Below are 11,399 nucleotides of genomic sequence, written 5' to 3' on the forward strand. Positions count from 1 at the left end.
AGTTACTGTTGACGTTTCAAAGAGCACTTCACAAACCTAGACTGCAGGCCTGGGCTGCGTTATGAGGGCCACCTTCCCCTTGCCCTCCTCTTCCTTGGGCTCTCCTGGGAAGAATTAAATGTCGAAGGCAAGTTCCGTTCGTGGTCATTTCACTGTGGAAACTAACTGCAATAGTCATTTGCGCCTCAGGTTGGAAATAGAATCCAAGAGCCTTTCCCCCAGGCCGCTGCACTTATATGCAGCTACAGCACCTTGGGCTGGGCTGGTGTTAGCTCCGTAGGGTTTGCTTAGGTCAGTATTCGGAGGGGAGCCCTTCCTGGAAAAGTGGGAGTTATCAGAAGCGGTATTTGCGGGAGACAGCCCGCTTTCCTCCATTTCTGGGCTACACCCATGCCCAGCATGATATTACGGGGCTGTATCTTGGATGAGATCTAAGACTAACGTCCGACCATTGCTGGGAATTAAAAATCCTGTGGCAGTTTCCATAAGTGCAGGGTGGCTGTGTTCCAGTTTGAATGCTCGCATTCTGTCTATCTAAATCCCATCTGAGGCTTTCATCTCTTGTCCTAATCTGATGTGTGGTATTGCTGTGCACTACTGAACGGCTGCCATGCCCCCCTGCCCCAATCCTCCCCAGAGCTGGCTGCATTGCACTGGTGGGAGAAGCGATTGCTGGGTCTTTGCTAAGGGTCTGGAAAAGCGCTGCAGGAGGAAAAGCAATACGACGCCGAGGTCAGGTATTGATATGAGCTGGCCTCTGGCTGATTATCCCTTTGGACACAGTCATCTCAGCATGGCTGGACCCTCAACACAGCTGCACTGATTTCTGGACTCAGTGAGGAGACATGAGCAATCACATGAAGAAGTTTCCATTAAATTGGCATGGGAGGCATTGAGTGATGCTTTTATGCCTCTCGGGATCTCCATGGCAATGGCTGTGTCAGTAGAGCCCCTAGCCTCTCATCCGATGGAGAAAAGGGCATTTTGCCTATTTAGCAGGGTGGAGGAAGTGTTCTGGCTCACAGGCATCACAAGCTGATGTCGATAACTGCCCGGCGGCATTTGGACTCTGGGCTGCCCACGGTCTGTATTGCTGGGGACAGCCCGGGATGGGGCATGCTTGGTTTACTAACAGTTTTCCAGGCAGGTGCAATTCACCTTCTGCACTGATCCATTCAGGGAGGAGACATCAGCCAGCCTCAGGATGGTGCCACGGGGCAGGCCCTTCCCGATCGCTATGCTGGACACCTCCCCAGGCATCAGAGTGCGGTTCCAGATGGCAAAGCCAGCCAGGCGTCCCACAAAGGCTTCTAAGGGGTCAAACCCACCCCCGACCACATCCTGCTCCTGACCCAGAACGAGCGACCCACCAGGGGGGATCTCATAGCCCTCCTGAAACTTGGAACCCGTGGATGCTAGTCTCCTGTCCACGTAGAACCAGTACTTGCCCTGGATGGAAGACCAGATGACACACATGTGGTGCCATCCGCCGTCCAGGACCCGCCCCACCGGCAGCTCCCGGAAAGCTGGGTCACCGATGACAAAGTGGATGGAGGCTGGGGCCGCGATGTTCCGGCCATGCAGGACGAGCTTGTTGTCATTCTCCTCTGTGGCGTAGGACAGGATGGTGCCCAGGGAATGAACGTGGGTGCTCACCCAGCTGCAGACTGACAGCTCGTGCAGGCTGGTCTGGAAGCCCTGGCTAAAGGTGGCAAAGTTTTCAGTGGAAGCGTTGGGGAAAAGCAGCATGGAATCCACATTGCAAACTGGAGAGGGGAGAGAGAAAGCCACAGTCACTGCCTGTCTCGAGCGCGTGGGGCTGCTGCTCATGCCTGCACTGTGACGATGGACCAGCCTCCTCCCTCCCCTCCCCGCCCCGCCATAAGAACATAAAAATGGCCATACTGGGTCAGACCAATGGTCCATCTAGCCCAGTATCCTGTCTGCTGACAGTGGCCAATGCCAGGTGCCCCAGAGGGAATGAACAGAACAGGTAATCACCCAGTGATCCATTCCCTGTCGCCCATTCCCAGCTTCTAGAAAACAGAGGCTAGGGACACCATCCCTTCCCATCCTGATTCCTGGCTAACAGCCATTGATGGACCTAACCTCCATGAACTTATCTATTTCTTTTTTTAACCCTGTTATAGTCTTGATCTTCGCAACATCCTCTGGCAAAGAGTTCCACAGACTGAGTGTGCGTTGTGTGAAGAAATACTTCCTTTTGTTTGTTTTAAACCTGCTGCCTATTAATTTCATTTGGTGACCCCTAGTTCTTGTGTTATGAGGAGGAGTAAATAACACTTCCTCATTTACTTTCTCCACACCAGTCATAATTTTATAGACCTCTATCATATACCCTCTTAGTCGTCTCTTTTCCGAGCTGAAAAGTCCCAGTCTTATTAATCCTCCTCATATGGAAGCTGTTCCATACCCCTAATCATGTTTGTTGCTCTTTTCTGAACTTTTTCCAATTCCAATATATCTTTTTTGAGATGGGGTGACCACATCTGCATGCAGTATTCAAGATGTGGGCATACCCTGGATTTATACAGAAGCAATATGATATTTTCTGTCTTATTATCTATCCCTTTCCAACACTCTGTTTGCTTTTATGACTGCTGCTGCACATTGAGTGAATGTTTTCAGAGAATTATCCACGACGACTCCAAGATCTCGTTCTTGAGTGGTAACAGCTAATTTAGACCCCATCATTTTATATGTATAGTTGAGATTATGTTTTCCAATGTGCATTACTTTGCATTTATCAACACCGAATTTCATCTGCCTTTTTTTTGCTCCAGCACCCAGTTTTGAGAATGCCTTTTGTAACCCTCCACAGTCTGCTTTGGACTTAACTATCTTGAGTAGTTTTGTATCATCTGCAAATTTTGCCACCTCACTGTTTACCCCCTTTTCCAGATCATTTATGAATACGTTGAACTGCACTGGTCTCAGTACAGACTCCTGGTGGACACCACTATTACCTCTCTCCATTCTGACAACTGACCATTTATTCCTTTGTTTCCTATCTTTTAACCAGTTACCAATCCATGAGAGGACCTTCCCTCTTATCCCATGACAGCTTACTTTGCTTAAGAGCCTTTGGTGAGGGACCTTGTCAAAGGTTTCCTGAAAATCTAAGTACATTATATCCACAGGATCACCCTTGCCCAGATGCTTGTTGACCCCCTCAAAGAATTCTAGCAGATTGGTGAGGCATGATTTCCCTTTATCAAAACCATGTTGACTCTTCCCCAACAAATAAAGTTTATCTATGTGTCTGAAAATTTTGTTCTTTACTATAGTTTCAACCAGTTTGCCCAGTACTGAAGTCAGGCTTACCCGCCTGTTGTTGCTGGAACCACCTCTGGTGCCCTTTTTAAAAATTGGCGTCACATTAGCTATCCTCCAGTCATTTGGTACAGAGGCTGATTTAAATGATAGGTTACAGACGACAGTTAGTAGTTCTGCAATTTCACATTTGAGTTCCTTCAGAACTCTTGGGTGATACCATATGATCCTGGTGACTTATTCCTGTTTGGTGACCCCACCATAAGTGAGGGTCAGTCAAGGACTGCTCTCCCTGTCCCCCAGCTGTCTGAGCGCAGCGATCACACAGTTAGCCACCCTCCCTTTCACCTGGCATAGGAGCTGCCCTGCAGGCAGCCCCACATATTTTTTCCCCCACCCCACCTACCTAATAATCCCTAGTGCCTCCATCTGGGGAACCCCAGGTGCTTCATGAACATGACACACAGGGAGGCAAAAGGCCAGGTTTTCAGTGGCACTGAGTCGTTCTGGCCGCTCCGCAACTCAGATGAATCAGCCAGCGGGTGACTAACCCCAAGTCACCCATGGAGTCTGTGCCAGAGCTGGGCCTAGCTAGAACCCAGCTCTCCTGATCCCCAGCCAGGGCCTGAGCCCCCAGGCCGTCCTCCCACTCCTAGCAGGCACAATCACAGGCATGGCAGCACCTTGCATGACACAGAATTTGGGGCCATCAGTCCTTGTCCCAGAAAGGCGCTGCTGGGGGTGACGTGAGTGAGCTGGCTGGGGGGCAGCACCCCCAACTCCACCCCCTCACTCAAATCCCACCAGCACAGTATAGCATGCTATCACTAACCTCCCCCATGCCCTGAGCATCAGCGGGTGGAGAGCTAAGCTGGCCAGTGGAGACAGGATGCAGCCATGGATATTGTTATTTGCACTAATGATTCAGCCAGGAAGAGGCTGCACCCTCCTTGCAGGACCTGTCTGGTTGTCTCCTGCTCAACCCTGCAGGGTCCCAGGTGCCTTGAGCTGTCCTGCAAACCCCTGCTGAGTTGCTACTTCCCCAGCAGCATTTCAGTGAGGGCCTGTTGTTTTCAACAGAGCAACCCCCAGAGAGCCATGCCACTGACCCACAGCAGGCCAGAAGTTCCCTGAGCTTGAACTATGAGAAATGTCACAAGCCCAGGAGAGTGTAGGCTCAGGTGGAGATGGACAGCCAGAATGCAGCTTCAGAAAGTCACTCCGGTGGGAATGATGCCTCTGTGGGCGCGTTATAACAACGATGTGGGTGGAACCAGACAATCAATCACTATGCCCTGGAATGAACTCGCGCCGCAAACTGATCAAGACAAAAACCCTGCCCCACCTGGCGGCAAAGTGATCACTCTATGTCTGACCTCTCAGGCTTCGTCCTCAGAGGGAACCTGCATCACACCTTCCCAAGACGAGAGCCATAGGTTCTGATTCGGTGGGTGCTCCACTGCTCAGCACCCACTGGCAGCCCCACCAATCAGCTCCTTCCCCTCCCCTCCAGCGCCTCCCGCCTGCCACGTGGGGGAGGAGTGGAGGCAGGAAGAGGCGGAGCGAGGGTGGGAAGAGGTGGGGTGGGGGTGGGGCCTTGGGGGAAGTGGAGGAGTGGGGGTGGAGCCTGGGGTAGAGCGGGGGTCGAGCATCCCCCGGGAAAACCAGAAAGTCGGCACCTGTGCTGGGAGCTTCAATTCATAACTTTGCTAGGGACTAAAAATCATGGGCTTGATAAAGGCATTGGATTTGAGGCTTATTACAACAACCTGTAACTCACTAATCCCCCCCCCCGCCCCCCCGTTTTTGTCGGACGACTACTGTGGTGTTAACGGGCCACTTCACCTTGAATGGTCCCTTGGAATATGTGCTAACTACTTCTGCTAAACTATCTGTTCCACCTTGTATTTAGCTGTGACACTCTGAGAGCCTTTCCCAGCCCGGAGGAAGAGCTCCTTGTGGCTCGGAAGCCTCTCTCTCTCTCTCTCTCTCGCACAGGAGTGGGCCCAATAACAGATATCACCTCCCGCACCATGTCTCTCTGGGACCCACACGGCCACACCCATGTTGGCCCAGAGCTGGGCAGGGGCTGAACCTTTGTACAGCAACAGTGCCGCCCAGTGGCTGCTCCACAGCACCTCGTGCCTGCTCTGTTCTGACTGATATTGCTGCTGCACTAGCTGGCGCGACAGCGAGAGTCTCATGTCAGTGGAGCCACACAGCCCCATGGTTTAACTGGCTCAATGAACCCTCTACTCGGCCGGCTGTCCTCCTTTCCTCTGGTCGGGTCTATGTCACGGCCCTGTTTGACCTTGGAGAGGCTGTGGGGATGGAGGGAACAGGGGTGTGACACCTGTTTGGATGCAAAAGAAGAGACACAGCTCAGACACAGCAATAGCTCAGGAGTTTGAGGAGACGGGATGATCTCTCAGCCTCTGCCAAGGAAAGATCCCCAAAGGCTGCGGTCATCCTAACAAGAAAGCATCACCAGGAATAGCTACCTCTGAGCTCATCTGTCCACCGGCCCCCAGCCCTCCCAGACACCATCTGTTTCTGGTGGAGCCAAAGGCCTGAACAAGAAGTTTAAACTTGATACAGGAGACAAGGGGGAGGCAGCGGAGGACCCTGAGTATTCAAGGCTGCAGAGAGATCAGGGAGGCTGAGGAAGGAACAGAAGCCCAGAAGTGACGCAGCGACAGCGAAGACTCTGTTCAAGGAGCTTAGACGAGGAGGAGAGACAGGAGTCAGAGGCTGGGTGGTTGCAGTGGGTTTTTTGGTGGATGGGGCATCCTACCGGGGGCTTGTCCATTGAGGGAGAGGAGCCGGGGGAGGGAGGGACAGCGGGGGCTGGGGCCAAGGGCGGCTAGGTATGCAGGTCAGAAGTGGAGATTAACTGAGAGATCTCAGAGTCCATGAACAGGATCCAGAAGGAGATGGGGAGGGACTGGGGAAGGGGAGAAGTTCACACCATCTCTTGTCCAGCCCACCCTCTTCAGTGCCCACCCCCAACAGAGTGGGGTTCGGAAAGGCCCAGAGAGAAGCTTGCCTGGTGCACTGGGGATCCCCCTTACAGACCCAGCCTGAGCTTGGGATTCCAGGGAGAGCCCCCGTAGCAACGCTGCTGGTGAGACCCCTGAGCGACCCCCTCCAGCAGAGCCTGACGGCTCCACTGCTACATCTGCTAAGCATCCCCTCTCCCTCAGGGCTTCCCGCACAGCGCCCTGAGACTCTCCCCACTCTGGGCTCTCCACTCCTTGCTCCGTGATGGTGGGGACATGCTGCAGAGTTGCAAAGCAGTACTGAGGCCAGTCAATTCCAGAGGGGAAGAGAACTCAACAATCTAAGATCTGTCAGCGTTGCTGGGCATTGAAAGCCCAGCACTACACAGCTGCCTGCGAAACCCTGTCAGGGCGAGCAGAGAGATCCTGAACAGCGCAGTTCGGTGCACATGGGAGCAGAATGATGCTAAGGCTGAGATGGAGCATAGAAACCCACAGAAAATTCTGCTTCATGCACATGGAAAAATATCAACACTCCCAACTTCCAACCCCCCCCAGCACAATTCCCAGCCAGCTTGGCTGGTGCTTCAAAACCCAGCATGATCTATAAAAGAAGCCAAGTTGGTCCAGCACTTGTTGGGTGATGTGTGGCCAACCTTTCTGATGGGAACTGATGGGTAAGGTGGTTTATTTATGGTTGGTGTTTTAAGAATGACAACACAACTGGACAGCTCAGCTGCTGAAACCTTTCAAAAATCTCTGCCCAGAGCACAGGGCCTGAATTCTCACTGACACTACAGCCATCTAGATTGCTCTGGCAGCGTAAAGGGGCCAGAAGGGGGCTGGGGGATTACATTTACACCGACGCCCAGCCCCTTTACGCAGAACGGTACAAGGGTACCCTAGCACAACTGAGAATTCAGGCCTGGCCATGGACAACTTCAGCCCCAAAGGAATTTGTTTGCCAAAATTACGAGCAGCTGACAAAAGAGGAGTTAGACTGGAAGTTGTACGTTGCCCCTATCACCTATAGAAGGCGTTCCCAAGAACCTGCTGCAATGCAGCATATGTGCCTATATCGCACGTGCCACATGCACACAATTACGTACAAAAAGAATGTTAAGAAAACATAAGAATGGCTGTACTGGGTCAGCCCAATGGTCTATCCAGCCCAGGATCCTGTCTTCCAATAGTGGCCAGTGCCACGTGCTTCAGAGGGAATGAACAGAACAGGGCAATTTATCAAGTGATCCATCCCGTCGCTCAGTCCAGCTTCTGGCAGACAGAGGTTTAGGGACACCCAAAGCATGGGGCTTGCGTCCCTGACCAGCTTGGCTAATAGCCAGTGATGGACCTATCCTCTGTGAGCTTATCTAATTCTTTTTTGAACCCAGTTATAGTTTGGGCCAGCACTTGAAAATTAGGAAATATCAGATTTAGAGTTGCCCACACAACCTTAATTTGGCCCCATGTGCAGAAAAATAGTACGTGATCATGTAATCAAAGTTCTAAGGCATATGGACAGAGGGGTGAATTAAGTTTACAAAGGCAACCACAGACCTGGCATTTCCTAACTTTAAAGTGCTGGATTTTGCAGCCTAAATAATGTAGGTCTTTTAACATAATTTTTTGTATGTAATTTCCTAGGTTATTTTTAAAAGGCAAAATAAAGCCAGATTCTATTATGTGCAACTAACACAACCTCCCCATCATGCATCAGTGTGTCAGGGCTTGAATCCTAAACCTTCAGCACTACACCGCAGCCTGCTACCATTTGACAAGCAAGTCTAACGACATTAGCTAGCAGCAAGAGAAGGCTGTAATCCCATAGTGGGGAGAACGGTCTGTTGGCACCATGTGCTGGGTCCAGGGGATGGTCAGGAGGAGTCCAACCTAGTTCTCTCTCTTCCCGGGACAAAGAAAAGGCACCTCTCTAGCCTGAGGGGTTTTGGTCTGCTGAAGGTCAAAGGCCTGCTGCAAGCAATGGAGGGCTGAGCTTTCCTTCTACAAAAGCACCCCCTAGCATAACATTATGTGGGTATGTGTGCTGGGGAGACAGAGAGAATGTAAAAGGTTTCAACATACTTGTGCCTGGCTTCTTGGGTGATGGTGATTGCAGCTGCTCTTGTGAGATCTGGGCCACCCTGCGGAGCTGCTGCCTGGCAGCTTGTGGCTCTGGCACAGTCGGGGTCTCTGGCTGTCTCTCCTGCCTGGGGGTCTTATTCCCATGGAACAGGCTACTCTGCAGCCCCCTCTTTGCAGCCTGGGCCAGGACCTGCTGCCTCTTCTCCTCCAGCTTCTTCCTTTGTTTGTGCTTGGCATGCAGCTTCTTCACGCTGTGTCCCTGGCTTCCCTCTGCCTCCAGCAGCTTGTCATGGGGTGTCTGGTTCAGTCGCTGGGCCGCAGCCAGCTCATGGTGCCCAGATGCTAGGATCTCCTTGTGCAGCGTGTTCTTCAGCCGCTGCTCCAGAGCCTCCAGTTTGGTTCCCTGGCTCCTACTGGCCTCCCGCAGGCTCTCCAGCTCTTTCTGTAGGGTGTTCCTGCTGGCGTGCAGGGTGGTGAGGTCTGCCACGTGGCTTGCAGTCTGCAGGGTTAGGTTGGACAGGAGAGCGCTCTGCTGCAGCCTCTCCCCAGAGCTCTGCTTGCGGCTTTCGCTCAGGGACTCAGCCAACGAGGAGAATTTAGAGTTTAGCTTTTTGGTTCTTTTCTGTAGCTTCTTCATCCAGATTTTCAAAGAGCCCAGGTCCTCCTGCAGGGCGGCATGCGACACGTTGAGAGCAGCCGCGATGGTGTCGTACTGATCCGCCAGGTGACGGAACCTGGTGTCGATGTTGTAGGAAATGTTGTAGTTCCCGGCGATCCCCTGGAGATGCAGCAGTGTCACCTCCTGAAACCGACGAAACTGCAAGACACCCAGAACCCTGAATGATTCCCAGCACTTAGATCAGGGATCATTTCTGGGCAGGGCTGCCGAACGCAGGCTAATCAACCCTCCACAACCCCAGGGACTTACGCAACCCTTGGACCGCTGGGGAAACTGACACACAAGCATTAAGGGCTAAACTTTGACAAGGGGCCTCTAATTGCGGTTGCTTTGGTTGTGGTCAGCTCCCACTGACTGCAGTTTGGAACCAACCCCAAAGGGGTCTCACACTGAGCACCCTCACCCAGAGGCACCACAAATCTGATGCCACTTTTGTAACTAAAGGCCAAAATCTAGGGTTCAACAAGGCCCCCCAGTGTGGCAGTGGCAGAGCTGGGCTTGGAATCCAGCCCTTATCTACATAACCAGAACTCTCCAGCTGAAATTCAGCCATTGGGTGAGCCACGGAGTCTTGAGAAACCAGGTATTGCCTTCACACAGGACTGCCTGCTGGAAAATGCAAAATAATATCAAAATGCCCCGTAACTCAGATTCACATTGCCCTTTATAGCTCGCAGGCCGCTAACCCAGACACTTCCCAGGAACTCAGCCCACTCTCTGACTGGGGACTCTCTCCTGCCCTCGCTGGAGACTGGATTTGATACCTAGTCAGTGTTCTCCCATTTCTAGTTTCTGGGACACTACGTACATGTGATCCATACACACATCATAGAAACTGGATCATTCACTCTTTGGTCATTGCAACCCTGACTCTTTGCTTGTGCCATCCCCTGGAACCCCCGACATCCAAGCCGAGGGGGTCCCCAGCCAAATCTTCACAGGACAGAGACATTTATCCCTGCAGTCCTGTCCTTTGATAAGTCACAAAGGGGGCCTGGATCTGCTGTGCAAATCAGTGAGCCAGTGCCCTGTTGTCGGCACTTTCCTCAGCAGAGACCAACAGCATTCAAAAGTGAACCCCTAAAGCTTGACCCTTTGATCTAAAGTTAGACACCTCAAGAAACAGTCTGATCTGTTGTGGTGCCGAGCAGCCAGCAGCTCCCAAAGATCTAGCTGGGAAAACGCTGGCTATGTATCTCTAATGGCTATCACACAGACTCATACATCTGCCCAGACATTACAGTCTCCTCTAGGACAACAGAGAGTCAAGACTCAGGCAAACTCCAGGCAAAGGGAAGGGAAGTTTGGCTTGAGTAGAAACCGTGTAAGTAAAGGGTGTTGATGTTCTGTATATTCTGGGGCTGCCCCACCACCCCGCCCCAGGGCAGAAGCCCCGAGTCCCAGCAGGCAGGCCCGGCTCTCGAATTTCTGAAGATTATCATATGCGACTCAGAAGGTCAGTAAGTTTGGCCACCCCGATATATTACATCCATATACTTCTACAGGTAAGTTCCAGTGCTGGGCCAGCTGGTGAGACAGGTACTGTAGGAACACATGGGTAGACATGCTGGTATCAGAGGGATACACTGCAGACCCTTTGGAGTAAGTAGGTCTGACTCCTAATGAAGTCAGTAGGATTTGGCCCCGTCTGTCCAATAGCAAAGAGTCATGAATATTCACCTGCTCCTCGAGTCGCCTAAACCTTTCAAAGAATGGCTTTCTCTGCTCCCTGGTCCCAGCCTCCTGCAGCAGGCTCCCCTGCAGACACACAGCAGCAAGAAGAAGGCAAACGGGCAGCATTTTCCTCGCCCAGCGCGTTCTGCAGCAGAGAGCCGGGCGTCGCAGATCCTTCTGGTAGCTCTTGAATTGGAAGAATGACTTTGGTTCAGTGTCTGGCTTCTGTATTCTCCTCTGCATCTCTCTCTCGGGTTTTTGTGGCTGATCTCACTGGTTTCCCCTTCTGATGCAAGGGGCTCATGTTCCTCCCACCAGGCAAAAAGCAGTCTGTGGTTTCTCCTCAAAATAGATGAGATATGCAGTCTCCCCTAGCATTCCCTGGGAGCCACGTTTAGCACGGAAGGCAGTGCTTTTTTCAGGATCAAGCCGGCTGGCGCAGGGGCTCAGCTGATGGTTTGTACTGGGGGAAGGGCAGTGTTTGCACCGCTCCTGTTTATACAAGCACTTGACACCCCCTGGCCCAGAGTCAGCCGTGCTGGTTTATGTCCCATGGAAAATCTCTGCATGCAGGAGGCCAGATGGGTTTTGCAGAAGTGCGTGGGGCCCATATCCCGCCCTGCTGTCTCCTGCTGGCGCTCCCCTTGGTTTGAGCCGAATCAGCAACT

General features: G+C 52.2%; 1 protein-coding gene across 1 annotated transcript; it reads right to left on the minus strand.

The window, feature by feature from the left end:
* Positions 1-294: 294 nt before the first annotated feature.
* PTX4 (pentraxin 4) lies at positions 295-10,974 on the minus strand. The gene is made up of 3 exons (XM_074964661.1): positions 10,738-10,974; positions 8,379-9,195; positions 295-1,766 (listed from the first exon to the last, which is right to left on the minus strand). Exons 1-3 carry the CDS (start codon positions 10,972-10,974, stop codon positions 1,129-1,131), a joined length of 1,692 nt encoding a protein of 563 aa, XP_074820762.1. The 3' UTR covers positions 295-1,128.
* Between the last annotated feature and the right edge of the window lie 425 nt (positions 10,975-11,399).

Source organism: Natator depressus, chromosome 10, assembly GCF_965152275.1.
Source record: "Natator depressus isolate rNatDep1 chromosome 10, rNatDep2.hap1, whole genome shotgun sequence".
Lineage (NCBI taxonomy): Eukaryota > Metazoa > Chordata > Testudines > Cheloniidae > Natator > Natator depressus.

Bases quoted from the DNA above. Each gene is read 5' to 3' on its own strand.
- PTX4 (XM_074964661.1), bottom strand. From the start codon at position 10,974: ATGCAGAGGAGAATACAGAAGCCAGACACTGAACCAAAGTCATTCTTC. The intron at 9,196-10,737 runs GTGAATATTCAT...GGTGTCTTGCAG, and splicing joins TTAGGCGACTCGAGGAGCAG to TTTCGTCGGTTTCAGGAGGT. The intron at 1,767-8,378 runs GTATGTTGAAAC...TCCCCTCTCCAG, and splicing joins ACCCAAGAAGCCAGGCACAA to TTTGCAATGTGGATTCCATG.